Consider the following 19,213-nt stretch of genomic DNA (forward strand, 5'->3'; position numbering starts at 1 on the left):
TCCAATTATAACCCATTTGATATTATCTAACGCCAGTTCTAGTTCTATGAGTTTTTCATCTGTTCGTAGAGATCTCGCATTTAGAGTTGCGATATATATATCTGAATTTGTGTTTCTTTTTCGTTTGATTTTTTTGCTTAGAGGGTTTAGGTCATTTTCCCCCACGAGGACCAGTCGGCTTGGGGGAGAGTTTTGTTTCGTTGTATTTTCATTTTCTTTCCTGATATTTTGTTTAGTTTTCCGGCTCGTTAATTGCTATTGGTTTTTATTAGTTGTATAGTTAGAAAGAGAATTAGATCTATTTCTCATGATATCAAAAGCGTTAGCTCTGTTGTCCTTCGGCGTCCATGTCTGCTGTTTCTTAGGTTGTGCGTTGGTCTGGGGCGATGAAGACAGTTGTCTCTTACGCTTGTCCTTGTTTTCTTTTATAATAAGTTTGTCATATTTAGGTATGCAATATTCCCCTTCCTCCTCTCTTCCTCCAGTTTTGGTACTAGTTCTTTCCTTTTCTCCAATGTCTCTTTAGAAAAATCATCCTTAATATACATGTCTTTTAAATTCTTTTTATTCTTCATAATTTCACCTTTTTTCATTTCTGATAATAAGGACAGAAGAATTGGTCGAGGTTTTTTATTCTCCCTGTTTATTTTGCCAAGTCGGAACATTTTGTTAATCTCCCATTCTTCTATGTTAATATCTAAATCTTCTTTGAAAATATTTTTTATTTTTTCTAGTAGCTGAGTGAATGATTTTTCCTCCTCTTTTACACCAAACAAAACCAAATTATTATTTTTCTTCTCCCTTTTCAGTTGTTCTACTTCTTCTTCTAACTTTCTTACATTTGCTTTTAGTTTTTGATTTTCCATAACAATCGGCTGTAATTTTTCTTCCATCCTTTCCATAATTGTATTCGTTATAGACTCTGTTATCGATATTGTTTGCTTCGAGAGTTCAATTTTCATTTTATCGAATAAAAGTTGAAATTGTTCATCCATTTCTACCAAATATTGTTTTGTATATTTAAATATTACGGAAGACGGTAGGTTAAATTTAGACAGAACAAATAAAAAGTTAAAGACAATTTTAATTTGTCACTGGTAACACTGATAAGTCAATGTCAGTTTCAATATAAACTTCCTTTTAATTGTCACTTAAGATAACCTCACTATTGTTCGTTTCACATTCACACTTTGTATTTAGAATAATTCTCGTATGAAAAACCAAGTCTATTATCTCCAGATCTTCTTGACACTTATATTTATTAGATTGTGATAATAACAGCTTCGAAGTGGTACTTTAATATTAAAAAATACGATTAATTGGGGAGTTGCACTGTAACGATGTTTACGCTGTCGTAACCGGAACCGGAACCGGAATATAATCTGCCATATTAGAAATTTCTTAAAATAGGAAGTTCATTATAAGAATGTTCAGAAGGAGGTAAATTTTGATATCATTCAATAGAGGATGGTATATTTAATGAAAATAGGATTATTCGTTGATTAATTATTGATTCTCAAATAATAATAATAATTAAAATTATGGAAAATAATGAAATATATGAACCAAATGAAGAAATAATAGGCCTAGTGTCCGGGGAACCGGCAAGCCAGGCACGCACTGAGGAGGTGCGGGTAGCCGCAATGGAGTTGTGGGAAACTCGGCTGGCAACACCAACTGCCGGCCTGAGGACGATCGAGGCTGTTCGTCCAGTGTTCCGCCAGTGGTTAGCGCGGCGTCACGGCGTCCTAACCTTCCGCATGATACAGGTGCTCTCGGGGCATGGCTGCTTCGGGGGTTACTTGTGTCGGATCGCCGGGAGGGAGCCCGACGCTCGCTGCCACCACTGCGACGACTGCCTCGATGAGACGGCCCAGCACACGTTGGAGGTGTGCTCAGCCTGGGCGTCTCAACGTAGCGCTTTGCGCGACGTCATAGGGGACGACCTTTCCCTGCCGGCCGTGGTCAAGGCTATGGCCGGCAACGAGACGTCGTGGGATGCGGTCTCATCCTTCTGCGAGGCAGTGGTGCTCGAGAAGGAGTCGGCGGAACGGGCGAGGGAGGCTTTTGCCGAAGTCGCCATCCGCCGTAAGAGACCGGGTCGCCGGAGGGCGGCACACGATCGCCGCCTTCCGCCCTAATGTGCTAGAGGGCGGTCAGCTTGGGGAAGCTGACCGCCTACCAACCTGGCCCGAGTAGGCGCGCACAGGTTGCTCCGTCTCCGGTAGGCCGTCGAGGGTGCCCACACACCCTTGACTCCGCGACGTGCCTTGCAGGCTCCCGCCGCCGCGTTTCGCGGAAGACTCACGTCCCCGTGTCTCGCGGCCAGTGGCGGTCGAGAAGGAGCACCGTGAGGTTTTAGTGGGTATTGGGATTGGCTTCAGCCGGTCCACGAGTCCCACATAACCCGCTCGAGTCCCCACTCGGGCCGGTATCCGTCAAAAGGCCTTGGTGAAAGTTCCTTTAAGGTTTCCCGATCTGCTGGCAACCTTCCTTATCACCGCTAGGCTGTCCACCACCTGATTTTGTAGGTCAGACGCAAGTATGGCTTCGTCCTGCTTTTTCTCGGATGGTAGAGACATGTCCGAGAGCCTGGAGCTAGCCCTGGCCAGTACGGCCGCAGCGCTGTCAGACACCTCCTGTTCTGACCTCAGCGGCAACTCCTTCCTTTCTGCCTCACCGAGACCTTTCCGTCTCCTCAAGGCAACCACTTTTGTCGCCGGTCTATCTGGCTCTCCTTCACCAGAAGACCCCGACTGATCGATCGGCTTCCGAGGCCTCTTCCGCCTGTCCTTCAGGTATTGTGCCCGACTTCGGCAAAAAAACTCCTTCTCGAGCACCACTGCCTCGCAGAAGGATGAGACCGCATTCCACGACGTCTCGCTGCCGGCCATAGCCTTGACCACGGCTTGTCACGCCACTTACCGCCAGCACCTTCCCGCGCATTCCGCGCGTTGGAAAAAATCGGTTTTCGCCACTTACCGCCGGCACCTTCCCGCGCATTCCCGCGGGCTGGAAAAAATCGGTTTTCGCCACTTACCGCCGGCACCTTACCGCGCATTCTCGCGGGTTGGAAAAAATCGGTTTTCGTCACTTACCGCCCGCACCTTCCCGCGCATTCCCGCGGGTTGGAAAAAATCGGTTTTCGCCACTTACCGCCGGCACCTTCCCGCGCATTCCCGCGGGTTGGAAAAAATCGGTTTTCGTCACTTACCGCCCGCACCTTCCCGCGCATTCCCGCGTGTTGGAAAAAATCGGTTTTCGCCACTTACCGCTGGCACCTTCCCGCGCATTCCCGCGGGTTGGAAAAAATCGGTTTTCGTCACTTACCGCCCGCACCTTCCCGCGCATTCCCGCGGATTGGAAAAAATCGGTTTTCGCCACTTACCGCCGGCACCTTCCCGCGCATTCCCGCGGGTTGTAAACCTCCTTGAAGGCCCCTCGGAGCCCGAACTATCGACACCAGTTTCAACTGAATCCGAGCGGGGAAAACTGAAAAAATTGGTTTTCGCCACTTACCGCCCGCACCTTACCACGCATTCCTGCGGGTTGTATACCACCTTGAAGGCCCCTCGAAGCCCGAACGATCGACACCAGTTTCAACTGAATCCGAGCGGGGAAAACTGAAAAAATCGGTTTTCGCCACTTACCGCCCGCATCTTCCCGCGCATTCCCGCGGGTTGTATACCACCTTGAAGGCCCCTCGGAGCCCGAACGATCGACACCAGTTTCAACTGAATCCAAGCGGGGAAAACTGAAAAAATCGGTTTTCGCCACTTACCGCCCGCATCTTCCCGCGCATTCCCGCGGGTTGTATACCACCTTGAAGGCCCCTCGGAGCCCGAACGATCGACACCAGTTTCAACTGAATCCGAGCGGGAAAACTGAAAAAATCGGTTTTTGCCACTTACCGCCCGCACCTTCCCGCGCATTCCCGCGGGTTGGAAAAAATCGGTTTTCGCCACTTAACGCTGGCACCTTCCCGCGCATTCCCGCGGGGTTGGAAAAAAATCGGTTTTCGTCACTTACCGCCCGCACCTTCCCGCGCATTCCCGCGGGTTGGAAAAAATCGGTTTTCGCCACTTACCGCTGGCACCTTCCCGCGCATTCCCGCGGGTTGGAAAAAATCGGTTTTCGTCACTTACCGCCCGCACCTTCCCGCGCATTCCGCGGGTTGGAAAAAATCGGTTTTCGCCACTTACCGCCGGCACCTTCCCGCGCGTTCCCGCGGGTTGTATACCTCCTTGAAGGCCCCTCGGAGCCCGAACGATCGACACCAGTTTCAACTGAATCCGAGCGGGGAAAACTGAAAGAGGGGCCTTCAAGGTGGTAAACAACCCGCGGGAATGCGCGGAAAGGTGCGGGCGCTAAGTGGCGAAAAACGATTTTTTCCAACCCGCGGGAATGCGCGGGAAGGTGCGGGCGGTAAGTGCCAAAAACCGATTTTTTCAGTTTTCCCCGCTCGGATTCAGTTGAAACTGGTGTCGATCGTTCGGGCTTCGAGGGGCCCTTCAAGGTGGTATACAACCCGCGGGAATGCGCGGGAAGGTGCCGGCAGTAAGTGGCGAAAACCGATTTTTTCAGTTTTCCCCGCTCGGATTCAGTTGAAACTGACGTCGATCGTTCGGGCTCCGAGGGGCCTTCAAGGTGGTATACAACCCGCGGGAATGCGCGGGAAGGTGCCGGCGGTAAGTGGCGAAAACCGATTTTTTCCAACCCCGCAGGAATGTGCGGGAAGGTGCGGGCGGTAAGTGGCGAAAACCGATTTTTTCAGTTTTCCCCGCTCGGATTCAGTTGAAACTGGTGTCGATCGTTCGGGCTCCGAGGGGCCTTCAAGGTGGTATACAACCCGCGGGAATGCGCGGGAAGGTGCCGGCGGTAAGTGGCGAAAACCATCCTTCTGCGAGGCAGTGATGCCCGCGAAGGAGTCAGCGGAACGGGCGAGGGAGGCTTTTGCCGAAGTCGCCATCCACCGTAAGAGACCGGGTCGCCGGAGGGCGGCACACGACCGCCGCCTTCCGCCCTAATGTGCCAGAGGGCGGTCAGTTTGGGGAAGCTGGCCGCCTACCAACCTGGCCCGAGTAGGCGCGCGCAGGTTGCTCCCGCGCGCAACTCCGAGCAGGCCGTCGAGGGTGCCCACACACCCTTGACTCCGCGACGTGCCTAGCAGGCTCTCGCCGCCGCGTTTCGTGGACGATTCTAGTCCCCGCGTCTCGCGGTCAGTGGCGGTCGAGGAGGAGCACCGTGAGGTTTTAGTGGGTATTGGGATTGGCCTTCAGCCGGTCCATGAGTCCCACATAACCCGCTCGAGTCCCCACTCGGGCCGGTATCCGTAAAAGGATTTCCTCATGTTAAAAAAAAAAAAAAAAATGTCAGGTTAGGTTGGGGTGCTTGGTCGGATGACCTCCTCGTGTGTTCACCCGCTGTTGGCCCTTTCTCGAATGCTTGTCGTTCGGGGGGGACGAACAGTGTTGCGGACCGGTGCACCCTGGGCGGCGAGTAATTGGTGCCTACAGGATTCGTCCTTGGGTAATGATTGCTCGCTGGCTAATAAACCGGCGTGGTTCTTCGCGTGTCCTCTGTCATGCAGAGGTCACAGTGTGAGGAACCGGAGGGCGTGGTGTGTACTCACCCTACCGCCACGCAGGTGCAGTGATGTGCCAGCGCCGAATATATCGGAACTCCACTCTTGGTTGCGGTCATGTCTCGTAATCAGGAGTGGAACTGAGGGCCTTGCCTTTACCGGCCGGGCTGCGAGGAAGAAAACCTCTATAAAAAATTACCCCAACCCAAGCGGCGAAGCAGCGCGAGGGGTTCATGGCTGATGGGGAGATCAGTCGCTACTGCTGGTCCCGCCAGGGTACCGGCCGACACCCTGGCGTAATAGGCTTATCCGAGTACAGGGGGCACTGCTCGGATGGACCGTTTTTCCCCCACACTCGTGGGAACAAAATGGAAAATGTTAACTTAAAAACCCAAAATGATGACGTAGGGAGGCCCGAGGAGGGCGGTGATCTGTTGTTGCCCGAGATGGGCGGAGTAGTAGTTGTGCCCGAGAAAGGCGTAGGGAGTACTTTGCTCGAAAGGGGCAAAAGTCCGGCACTTGTGCCAATAGGAGGGGGGTTGAAGGATGCGCGAGTCGTGTTAGAGCGTCTGGACCATGAGGAGGTTGCCTCTATTATAAGAGATAGGTCCAGGTCGTCACTTTCGTCGCGAGGCCGTTTCTGGGCGGCTTCCGAGTCAGACGCCGATGGCGTGATGTCTGTTGGGTCGAACAGCTCCAATGCTATCGAGGGGGCTAAAGCGCAGTTCCGAAAGGACAGAAAGAGGCGCCATCACAGGAAGAGTAACTCTGAATCCTCGGATGCGGATGGGGAGACAGAGACAAGCCGAAAGCGAAGGTTGCTTCGGCCAGAGGGAGTCGTGGTCGTACCAAATATTCCTGATGAGAATATAGGGCTAGCTGCTGGAAAGAAGGCGCTAAACGATGCCAAGCGCGAGGAGCGCCGGCTGAGGGTGGAGGAGGAAGTTGCTGAAATCTCCGCGGCGATACAAACTAGAGCAAGTTCTAGGCTCTCGGATGTGCCCCTGGAACTTTGCGGTGAGGAGCACATGGTCTCCGACTTGCGTAGCCAAGTATCTGATAGCTTGGCTATAATCAATAGAGTCGCCTGTAAGTCGGGGAATCTGAAGGGCACATTTACTAGGGCCCTTAAAGACGCTGCCGGAGTTATCTCTTCTGCCGTTAATACTCTGGCAAAGAGGACGGCATCAGAGGAAGTGGATATCCTCAAGGCAACAAACTCGCGACTGCAGTCGGAGTTGGTGGAGTTGCGGAAGGAGTTTGCCCTTTTGAGAGCGGAGTTGGAGCGGTCTAGAGCATCGGACTTGCGACCCACTCCCACGGAGTCTATTGCTGTGGAGGACATAGTGGGCACTATGGTCTCCACCAGGCTGGAAGCCTTTAAAGATCGGCTACCACCGGAGAGAAATCTGCGACCTCCGCTAGCGGCGGACAAGCGCAAGGTGGATAGCCCAAAGCAGGCGCAAGTGGACCCTGTCGCATCCACTTTGATGGCGCCGGCTAATCCGGCACCAAAGGAGCAAAGGTCTAAAAAGGCCAAGAAGAAGAAAGGCCCGGTGATGACCGCATCTACTGAGCCTCGACCTCTGCCACCCGCTCCGGCTGATATGTCTGAGGGCTGGACTGTAGTAGCCCGGAAGGGGGCCAAGAAGAGAAAGCCAGCTCCTAAGCCGAAAGCGCAAAAGGCTAAAGCGCAAAAGGAGCCAAAGTTGCGTCGTCCTAGATCGCAAGTTGTGACGATTAAGTTGCAGCCAGCCGTCGCCGACAAGATGTCGTATAGCGATGTCCTTACCCGGGTCAAGGAAAGTATAAAGTTGGAAGACCTGGGTATAGAGGACCTGAGATTCCGTGTTGCGTCTACTGGCGCTAGAATGCTAGGCGCTAGAATGCCTGGCGCCAACACTGCTGAGAAGGCGGATGCGCTAGCTGAGAAGTTGCGTGGGGTTCTCAGCCCCGAAGAGGTCCAGGTATCGAGGCCAGTGAAATGTGCGGAATTGAGGGTGTTTGGCCTCGATGACTCCGCCACTGCTGAGGACGTGACGGCGGCAATAAGCCGAGTTCCGGCTGTGCTGCGGGTAATATAAAAGTCGGAGAGATCCGACAGGACCGGGCCGGTCTAGGAACAGTATGGGTCCGATGTCCTGTCGGCGCAGCGCAGAAGATTAGCGGGGCGAGACTTCGTCTCTGCTGGAGTGAGGCTGTTGATGCCCCGTGCGCAACGTTGTTTCCGTTGCCACGAAGTGGGCCACATGGCTGCGAAGTGCAGTAGCCAGGTGGAACGCAGCAAACAGTGTTTCCAGTGTGGCCAGACCGGGCATCAGCAGAGATCGTGTTCGGCAGAGCCTCATTGTCCGGTGTGTGAGGCGGCGCAAAGGCCCGCTAATCACATGTTGGGGAATGCTGCCTGTGGAAAGGCTAGCACCAATAACGGTGGAAAGCGCAGACGAGTGCCGGCAACATCGGCCAGGTCTAATATCCCAGCTGGGCCTGAGGAGGTGCAACACATGGAAGACCAATAATGGCTCTCCGTGTGTTGCAGGCGAACATTAACCACTGTGCTAGGGCCCAGGACTTATTGGTCCAAAGCCTGGCGCAGTGGTCTATCCAGGTGGCGGTTGTTTCGGAACCCTACAGCGTTCCCGACAGAGACAACTGGGTAGCCGACAACACCGGGGTGGTGACTATTATCACCCAGGTCGCCGCGGGCTCCCCGCCTTTCTCACGTGTAGAGAGAGGTGTGGGATGCGTCGCCGCACTTGTCGGCAACCTAGTTGTCGTAGGGGTCTACTTTTCCCCCAATCGAACTCTCGCGGAGTTTGAAGAGTTCCTTATACGATTGGGGGAAATGGTAGAGCGATTTCGTCCGGCGGAGATGTTGGTGGCCGGCGATCTCAACGCGAAGTCCAGCGTGTGGGGCTTCGCAACGACGGATGTGCGTGGTGTGACGCTGTCGGAGTGGGTTGTTGCCACCGGTTTGTCTGTGCTCAACCGAGCGACCAAGAACACGTGTGTGCGAAGGCTGGGCGGATCCGTCGTGGACGTTTCGGTCGCGAGCCCGGCCCTAGCATGTCGTGTTCGGGGCTGGCGAGTGCTGGATGATGTGGAGACTCTCTCGGATCACCTCTACATCTTGTACGAGATCTCCATACATCCTGCGGTGCCACCAGCCCCCAGTCCAAACTCGCGAGAGTACGGACCGCGGTGGCAACTGGGTCGTCTCGACAGGGAGTTGTTGGAGGAGGCCGCGATAGTGGAATCCTGGCTGCCCCAGAGCTTGGCGTCTGCAGAAGACGCCGCATCCTGGGCGCAGGGGGCGCTGACGCGTATCTGTGACGCGTCAATGCCCCGTTCCGGGCGCCGCCCTCAACGGCGGCAAGTGTACTGGTGGTCGTGGGAGATCGCGCAACTGCGTAACACCTGCGTTGCGGCGAGACGCCAGTACAGCCACTATCGCAGACGGGTACAGAAGGTGCAGGAGGAGGAAGACCGACTGTACCGCGTCTATGTCGAGGCGAGAACGCAGCTGCAGGAGGAGATCGGTCGTGTGAAAGGCGAGTCGCACGACCGGTTGATCGCGGGGATAGACTTAGACCCGTACGGCACACCTTACCGAATGGTGCTCGGTAGGTTACGGGCTTGGGCACCACCACTGACGCAGACACTCCAACCGGACGTACTCCGAGGGGTTCTGTCGTCGCTATTCCCGCAGCGGGCCAGTTTTGCACCACCCAGTATGGCCCGCCCTGCAGCGCGTGAGGAGGAAGAGGAGGACGACGAGGACAGCGTCACACCACCGGTGGAGGAGGAGGAGCTCGAAGAAGCTGTACGCCGATCTCGGCTCAAGAGCACCGCCCCGGGCTTGGATGGCATTCCCGGCCGGGCGCTAACTCTGGCCCTCAACACCTTAGGGCCCAGAGTGCGAGGACTATTCACTGCCTGTCTGGCTCAAGCCATAATTCCACAGCGGTGGAAGACAGGCAGGTTAGTCCTCATCAAGAAGGAGGGTCGCCCGGCGGATTCAGCCTCCGCCTACAGGCCCATCGTGCTCTTGAGCGAGATCGCCAAGCTCCTTGAGCGTGTTGTAGCCAGGAGGCTACAACACCATTTGGAGGGGACAGGTCCGGACCTCTCGGACCACCAGTATGGCTTCCGTAGGGGGCGATCGACGGCGGATGCCATACTGGAGGTAAAGTCCTATGCGCAGGATGCGGTGGCCCGAGGCAATGGAGTCTTGGCGGTGTCTTTAGACATCGCCAACGCCTTCAACTCCCTGCCATGGCCCTGCATAAAGGAGGCACTGTTATACTATCGTGTGCCTCCATACCTGCGCCGCGTCATCGGGGCTTACCTGTCCGGTAGGTCTGTGACCTTTCCAGCTCCTGGAGGAGGTTGGAAGGAGTTCGTTGTGTCGGCCGGTGTTCCACAAGGATCGGTGCTAGGTCCGATCCTCTGGAACATCGGATACGACTGGGTGCTGCGGGGCGGCACCCTGAGGGGGATAAAGGTCCTCTGTTACGCCGATGACACGCTGGTCTTGGCGCAGCAGTGGACCTATCGAGAGGCGGCGGTCCTCGCGACTGCTGGAGTTGCGGAGGTAGTCGGCCGCATAAAGCGGCTGGGCTTGGAAGTCTCCCTCAACAAGTCCGAGGCAATCTACTTCCATGCTCCTCGAAAGGGCCCACCGGCAGATGCCCATATCGTCGTCGGTGGCGTCAAAATTGACGTTGCCCGGAGCATGAAGTACCTCGGACTTGTTCTGGATGGTCGGTGGAGTTTTCGGGGCCGCTTTACATCTTTGGCCCCGAAACTGTTGAAGACAGCGGCGGCACTGGCGCGCCTTTTGCCCAATGTGGATGGGCCGAGCGCCTCTAGCCGTCGGCTGTATACCGTAGTGGTCCGATCCGACCGGCACAACATCACTCTGCTGCGACGTGCGCAGAGGGTGATGGCCATCCGGGCGATACGGGGGTACCGGACCATCTCCGGTGAAGTGGCGTGCGTGCTGGCTGGAGTCATGCCGTGGGACCTGGATGCTCTTTCTCTGGCGTCGGTCTATTGCCGGCGTCGAGGCCTAGCGTCCGGGGAACCGGCAAGCCAAGCACGCACTGAGGAGGCGCGAGTAGCCGCGGTTGAAATGTGGGAAACTCGGCTGGCAAATCCATCTGCCGGCCTGAGGAAGATCGAGGCTGTTCGTCCAGTGTTCCGCCAGTGGTTAGCGCGGCGTCACGGCGTCCTAACCTTCCGCATGACACAGGTGCTCACGGGGCATGGCTGCTTCGGGGGTTACTTGTGTCGGATCGCCGGGAGGGAGCCCGACGCTCGCTGCCACCACTGCGACGACTGCCTCGATGAGACGGCTCAGCACACGTTGGAGGTGTGCTCAGCCTGGGCGTCTCAACGTCGCGCTTTGCGCGACGTCATAGGGGACGACCTTTCCCTGCCGGCCGTGGTCAAGGCTATGGCCGGCAGCGAGACGTCGTGGGATGCGGTCTCATCCTTCTGCGAGGCAGTGGTGCTCGAGAAGGAGTCGGCGGAACGGGCGAGGGAGGCTTTTGCCGAAGTCGCCATCCGCCGTAAGAGACCGGGTCGCCGGAGGGCGGCACACGATCGCCGCCTTCCGCCCTAATGTGCTAGAGGGCGGTCAGCTTGGGGAAGCTGACCGCCTACCAACCTGGCCCGAGTAGGCACGCACAGGTTGCTCCCGCGCGCTACTCCGAGCAGGCCGTCGAGGATGCCCACACACCCTTGACTCCGCGACGTCCGTCGCCAATTCCTGTCTGATCGGTTTGTTGGTAAAATGTTACAGCTGTCATCCCACCCTCTATGGTCCAAGCTATCTGATTTAGCGGACCTCATTCCTCCGGGCAGGCCCCTACCCTACTTGCTCAATAGTTTCCTGAAATTTACCTCTCTTCCTCATCCCTTGTCCTCTTCTCCGTCTAATCCTTAATTCAAAAATTAAAAAAATAAAATTTATATTATAAGATAATAAAATATTATTGGTGAAATTTTTTGTCATGTTATTAAAATAAATCTATTAAATCATGATAATCCTTCTATAATATTAGGAAATCAAAAATGAAAAGGAACAGAACCTATTTTTATTAATATTGCAGAATTTATAATAATTGATAATAAATCATTAATAAATATTTTTATAAGAAATAAATTCAATAGGATAGAAAATAAAAAAATAATTGATGCAATAGATTGAGTTAAAAAATATTTTAAGGAAGCTTCTGAATTTAATAGATTATTGGGGGAAGAGATTAAGGGGATAAATCTAAGTAAATTAATTTCTAAGCCAATTCAGCATCCTAATCATGAATTTGATGAAATAGAAATTATAGTTCTGAAAAATAAAATAAATAAGAAAAACATTTTATTGGAATTATTAATTAATAAAATAAAAAATAAGAATAAAATATTCTAAAGATGAATTTAAATTCATTATAAAAAAATTATATTTTAGTGTAAAATGCACAATAATTTTTGTCTCGTGTGTGTCTCACTGTCGTGTGTGTTCTCTGTCATGCAGAGGTCACAGTGTGAGGAACCGGAGGGCGTGGTGTGTACTCACCCTACCGCCACGCAGGTGCAGTGATGTGATAGGAGCTGTATTTGCTATTTTAGGGGGTTTTGTTCATTGATATTCTCTAGTTATCTTTCTAGTTCCGAACTATACACACGTTGCCCCTATTTGTGCGCTAACTACCCTCAAGATGCCAATATCAAAGTGTAATACGTGTAACAAAAATATTACGAAAAAAAGACTCGGTATAACATGTAGCCGTTGTGAGAAGTGTGTTCATGGTACTACTACTTGTGCTAAACTCTCTGCAAAGCAATTAGCAACTCTTCGTAACGCCCCCGGACTGGAATGGAGCTGTGAAGAATGCTTGTGTAATGCCTCGCATAGATCATCTATCTCAATACAAGGCGATGATTCCGATGATGAAGAAGAAGAGGAACTTGTGTCCAGTAACAAAGCTGGATCGAAATTGATTCGCGAAATTTCCGCAGAAATGAAAAGAATAATAAAAAATGAGTTTGAAACATTAAAAAAAGAATTTGAAGTTTCGCTTAATTTTCTAAGTGATCAAATTTCAAGTATCGAGGAGTCTTTTAAAAAACATGAAAACAAAATAAAAATGCTAGAGAATAAAAATATTGAACTTCAAAACAGTAACAAACATCTTGAACTCCGCGTTGCGTCCGCGGAATTCAAACTACATGAAATAGAACAAAAGTCCCTCGGGAGTTCCTTGGAAATATCGGGATTACCAGAATCTGCACTACAAAAATCCAAAGAAGTCATAAAATCCATTGCTGTAAATTTAAAAATGGACGACGGTGACGTTAAATGCACACGTGTCGTGCAACCGCATAAAGAACGACCCGGATCGCTTATGGTGGAAATGAAGAACCAGCACATCAGGGATCAATGGTTAGCGGCAAATAAGCAGACACGGTCTACACTCGGTGACATTGTGCAAAGTGCGCCGCGTGAACTTACAAACACTCCGATATTTATTCGTGAAGCACTAACGCCCTATAATAAAATGTTATTATATAACAGTAAAAAACAGCTGAGTAATAATTTTGAATTCGTATGGTGCAGGAATGGCAAAATTTATGCAAGGAAGACAAAAGTGAGTAAAGTCCATATTATAAGATGTTTACTAGATATTGAAGCAATTTCAAAAATTGAAAAATAATTTTTCCTTGTGTAAATTTTGCTTTTTCTCATAATAAATATTAATAAGATGGATAACACAAATAACTCATCAGGAATAATAAAACTAAATAATTGTATAAATTGCAATAGCTTTATTAAAAATATACCTAGCAGTCATATAAATCTTTTATGTATACATATAAATATTCGATCAATAGTTAAAAATTATTCAAAATTATTACAAATTCTAGACGTAACATTATATCCTATTGATATTATAATTTTAACGGAGGTAGGAGTGTCAGATGAAACTAGTAATTTATTTAACATTCCGGGATATAAAATGTACACAAAATTACGCAAAAATAAAAAAGGTGGCGGTATAATTACTTATATAAAAGATTATTTAAAGTTCACAGTTTATAACTATAATACATATTTGTTCGAGTCACTAGTAGGCACGATTAAAACTCCTTGTAACCAAGCTGTCACAATATGTGCTATTTATAGACCTCCCTCATATAATAAGCAACTTTTTGTATCTGAACTTTCACTACTTTTAAAAAATGTACCTACGTCATTAAATATTGTAATAGCAGGGGATATGAACCTTGACTTAAAAATATCATCAAGTATAAGAGATAATTATCTTGATCTGATGGCGGAGAACGGACTGTTTTGTGGTATTACAGAATATACGCGTATTGAAAAGAGATTAGAAACAATTACGAAATCGTGTATAGATCACATATTTGTAAGGTCGCGCGGGATCAGTCCGTTCACCGCTGCAGTCGACACTGTACTAGCGGACCATAGGCTTACCGTCGTTGCACTTTGCAACGTCTATGAATCACCGGTTAATAATTGTCAATTTAACAAACAAATGAATGTTTACGACTCTGTAATATTAAGAAAGGAACTATGTAATGCAAACTGGGAACGCGTTGATGATTTAGGCACACCACTGGAAATATATACATATATTAAAGATTTATTTCAATCCGCATACTCGAAAGCTAGAAAAACTATTTGTAAAACTAAAAATAACTTACGCGTTGCACCCTGGATTAATAAAAACATTATTAATCTGTCTAAAAAAAGAGATAAGTTATTTAACAGGTGGAGACGTAATCCGTATAATGCTTACCTAAGACTACAATATAATAAGACGAGGAATAAAGTTCATAAAGTTATTGAATACTATAGAAATTTATATTATAAAAACAAAATAAATATGAATTATGGGAATACTAAAAAACTGTGGAATATACTAAATAAAATCTCGGGCAGAATATGCAAGTCAATTGACGAAGTAGTGTTGTCGGCATTTAATTGTACTAATTTGTCACCGAAAAAGATTGCGCAAATCTTCGCAGTAGGTTTTTCAGATGCCGTTAAAAAAATTATCCCAAATTGTAAATTAAAATTACTAGATAGTACAATAGATAATAATTATTCATCCATTTGTAGCATAAAATTTAAAAAAGCATCTGAAAATGACGTGTTAAAATTAATTAAAAATTTAAATGCTAATAAAGCCCCAGGTATTGATAGTATAAGAGGGTTTGAAGTTAAAGCATTGATGAAAAAAATCTGTAAACCTTTGGCCAAACTTATTAATACTAGCGTTGAAATGGGCACCTACCCGGATGAATTAAAAGCTGGTTGTGTGAGACCTGTCTATAAAAAAGGAAAACAAGATGATGTCAGCAATTATAGACCGATCTCGGTAACTTCTGTGTTAAATAAAATTACTGAAAAATTTATAAGTAATCAAATTCATTCTTTTTACGGAAAAAATGATATACTGAACAATACACAGTATGGTTTTCGACCAGGTAAAAATACGACAATGTTATTGTCAACATTTACGGACCAAGTAAATACGTGGTTGGATCAGAAACTACATGTTTTGGCGCTGTTTATTGACTTTTCCCGTGCTTTTGACACATTAAATCACAAAATACTTGCACGAAGATTAGAAAACACCGGAATACGGAGTCCATTGTTTAAATGGTGTGAAAATTACCTTAGAGATAGGAATTATTGCGTAAAAATAGGCGACAGTTTTAGCACTAGCATAAAAGTCTCGGAGGGCACGGCTCAAGGCTCTGTATTGGGGCCTTTACACTTTATAGCTTATATAAATAATATGAGTAAATTTTTTAACAATTGTATAACTTATCAATATGCTGACGATACTTGTTTGCTTGTAGCTGCTAAAGACGTGAATGAAGGAATAACATTATTACAGGAAGATTTCGATATGTTAAACAAATGGTGTCATGATAGTCATTTAGTATTAAATCCGCAAAAAACTAAATTGATACATATTCATTCTCCAAACCTCAAAGCAGGTAGCGATATGAATTGTAGTCTTATAGCTCACACTCACTGCTGCTTGCACAACCCCAGTAGCCACTGTGGCTGTCCTTCAATTGAAGTAGCACTATCCCATAAATATTTAGGATTAACTATTGATCACAACTTCAACTGGCATAAGCATATTAATTATGTATGTGATAAGCTAAGATCATTTTTGGCAAATATTTTTATTGTCAAGATTAGATTAACGTATAAGACTAAGATGATGCTTTATAACGCATTAGCTGACTCAATTATGTCATATGGACTTAGTAGTTACGGCAGAACGGACAAAACATACTTGAGTTACATATACCGGCTGCAGGTTAGAATATTGAAGAACATCGTCCCTTTAAAAATTAAATTGCAAGCGGCAACTGATGAAAACCTTCTCTTTAAATACTGCCAAGTTATTCCCCTTTATGATAAAATTAATTTTACAATATTAAAAGAAAATTATTTCGACTTGCAGTTTCAAAATAAAATCTCTCATAAAATTGCAACACGTAATATCACACAAAACAGATTAGTTTCACTATCAGCTAGTAACAAATATGGACAGCGCACCCGGGCATACATGGTTCCTAACTTAATAAATAATTTAGACCCTAGAATAAGAAGTATAATTACTGAGAGGAGCTTAAATCAATTATTAAAAAAATATTATTTAAATCTATAATTTAGACGAGTTTTGGTACTCGAGACAAACCTTCGTGGTTTTTTGTAGTGCCTTCATCAATGTAAATATATAGTTGTATGGATATTTGATAGAAATAAATAAAAAAAAAAAAAAAAATTACTGGATTATTATTAAATCCTTATTTATTAAAAATTCAATATATTTCCATATTTATTGGTGTTAATTTAACATTTTTTCCTCAACATTTTTTAGGATTAGCTGGTATACCCCGTCGTTATTCTGATTACCCAGATAATTTTATATCATGAAACTATGAAAAAATGCTCAGAAAAAAGAAATGAAGAAAAAGATTTCAGAAATAATAAATAAAATGAATGAATGAAAAACTTAAGCCCACGTAAGTTGTGGAAATTTCTGGAATGGCTAGGCATTGGCCGGCAACGTAAGGATTTGAATTGCAATCTAGACGTTGATGCCTTGAATAAACACTTTGCCTCGATAACATCTATGGACAACACAATTAAAGCAAATACATTGAATTATATCAACTCCTTGCCGTCTCCCACAATCGTTCCTTTTAACTTTGCTTCTATAACCTCATCCCAGGTAAGAAACAGTATCCTAGCCATCAAATCTGATGCTTCTGGTTATGATGGCATCAACCGCAAAATGATTATTTTGCCCTTGGAAGTCTTAGTTCCAGTCATTACCCATATTTAAAATTTTTCTATTTCCCATAACACTTTTCCCAGTTTGTGGCGCATTGCCCGCGTTATATTTATTATCAATTATTATAAATTCTGCAATATTAATAAAAATAGGTTCTGTTCCTTTTCATTTTTGATTTCCTAATATTATAGAAGGATTATCATGATTTAATAGATTTATTTTAATAACATGACAAAAAATTTCTATTGAGCAAGTAGGGTAGGGGCCTGCCCGGAGGAATGAGGTCCGCTAAATCAGATAGCTTGGACCATAGGGGGTGGGATGACAGCTGTAACATTTTACCAACAAACCGATCAGACAGGAATTGGCGACGGATAGGATAAGGAGGATCAACACACTCAACCTGCAGTGCGTTGGTGGGAGAAGACTTCATTGCACCTATAATAATTCGTAGGCATTTGTATTGGATCCTATTGAGTTTTTCAGTAGCAACTTTGTTAAAGGGGTCTAAAACAAATAATCCGTAGTCAATGTGACTACGGATAATGGCATTGTATAGTAGTTTGAGAGTATAAGGGTGTGCACGCCACCACACACCAGACACAGCTCTTAAAGCGTTGATGCCGTTTTCACATTTTTTACTGACATGTTCAGCATGGGCAATTCCGTTCAGTCTTTTATCGAGAATCATGCCTCAGAATTTAACATTTTCTGCTAATTGGATAGTATTATCCCAATACCCACTAAAACCTCACGGTGCTCCTCCTCGACCGCCACTGGCCGCGAGACGCGGCGGCGGGAGCCTGCAAGGCACGTCGCGGAGTCAAGGGTGTGTGGGCACCCTCGACGGCCTGCTCGGAGTAGCGCGCGGGAGCAACCTGTGCGTGCCTACTCGGGCCAGGTTGGTAGGCGGTCAGCTTCCCCAAGCTGACCGCCCTCTAGCACATTAGGGCGGAAAGCGGCGATCGTGTGCCGCCCTCCGGCGACCCGGTCTCTTACGGCGGATGGCGACTTCGGCAAAAGCCTCCCTCGCCCGTTCCGCCGACTCCTTCTCGAGCACCACTGCCTCGCAGAAGGATGAGACCGCATCCCACGACGTCTCGCTGCCGGCCATAGCCTTGACCACGGCCGGCAGGGAAAGGTCGTCCCCTATGACGTCGCGCAAAGCGCGACGTTGAGACGCCCAGGCTGAGCACACCTCCAACGTGTGCTGGGCCGTCTCATCGAGGCAGTCGTCGCAGTGGTGGCAGCGAGCGTCGGGCTCCCTCCCGGCGATCCGACACAAGTAACCCCCGAAGCAGCCATGCCCCGAGAGCACCTGTGTCATGCGGAAGGTTAGGACGCCTAGGAGGTTAGGCGGAACACTGGACGAACAGCCTCGATCGTCCTCAGGCCGGCAGTTGGTGTTGCCAGCCGAGTTTCCCACAACTCCATTGCGGCTACCCCCACCTCCTCAGTGCGTGCCTGGCTTGCCGGTTCCCCGGACACTAGGCCTATTATTTCTTCATTTGGTTCATATATTTCATTATTTTCCATAATTTTAATTATTATTATTATTTGAGAATCAATAATTAATCAACGAATAATCCTATTTTCATTAAATATACCATCCTCTATTGAATGATATCAAAATTTACCTCCTTCTGAACATTCTTATAATGAACTTCCTATTTTAAGAAATTTCTAATATGGCAGATTATATGTAATGGATTTAAACCCCATTTATAAAGGAATATCCTTTTTTTAGAAATGGCAACCTGATCTAATTTAAATTACCAAAATAGAGCTTCTCCATTGTCGGGTAGGTCGACAAGAGTACAACAAATTCGTGTTACGTTTTATATTTTTCGTTTAAATTTAATTATATTAACAGTTTTTACATGTATTTGCTATAAAAATAATCAGTCAAGCCTACATTACCTGGTTTACATTTATTCCTTACAATTACTGTGCAAAATAAGAAGTTATCACAAGATGGATATCCATAGTCAACTTTCTAAGAACATGGACGACATCGTGGCACTGTTTCAAGCACGTATGGATAACTTTGACAAGGTACTATCACAAACACAAAACAAAAGTCCAATCCAGAATTCTCAGAAAGTCTTTGGTGATCTGGCTACATTGTCTTCTGATTATACCAAATTCAAAGACTTTGTTTGCAAGACGTTGTCTATGTTGCGTCAGCAAATTCAGCTCCTCACAGAAGGCTACGATATGCAAGAAGCATGCTCCCGAAGGAACATTTTACTGTTTCATGGATTGCCCGAGACTGCAG

At 47.4% G+C, this 19,213-nt stretch overlaps 1 protein-coding gene and 1 pseudogene across 1 annotated transcript; one reads left to right on the plus strand and one right to left on the minus strand.

The window, feature by feature from the left end:
- Window positions 1-255: 255 nt before the first annotated feature.
- Window positions 256-1,577, minus strand: LOC146526369 (uncharacterized; annotated as a pseudogene).
- Window positions 1,578-13,469: 11,892 nt separating this feature from the next.
- On the plus strand, window positions 13,470-16,370 carry LOC146526370 (uncharacterized). Its single transcript, XM_085207207.1, has 2 exons — window positions 13,470-15,951; window positions 16,311-16,370. The coding sequence occupies exons 1-2, from the start codon at window positions 13,606-13,608 to the stop codon at window positions 16,368-16,370; spliced, it is 2,406 nt and encodes an 801-aa protein (XP_085063333.1). The 5' UTR covers window positions 13,470-13,605.
- The last annotated feature ends 2,843 nt before the right edge of the window (window positions 16,371-19,213 follow it).

The sequence above is a fragment of the Heliconius melpomene genome, unplaced genomic scaffold (genome assembly GCF_056956725.1).
Source record: "Heliconius melpomene rosina isolate 202511_hmr_F unplaced genomic scaffold, ASM5695672v1 ptg000057l, whole genome shotgun sequence".
In the NCBI taxonomy this organism is placed as follows: Eukaryota; Metazoa; Arthropoda; class Insecta; order Lepidoptera; family Nymphalidae; genus Heliconius; species Heliconius melpomene.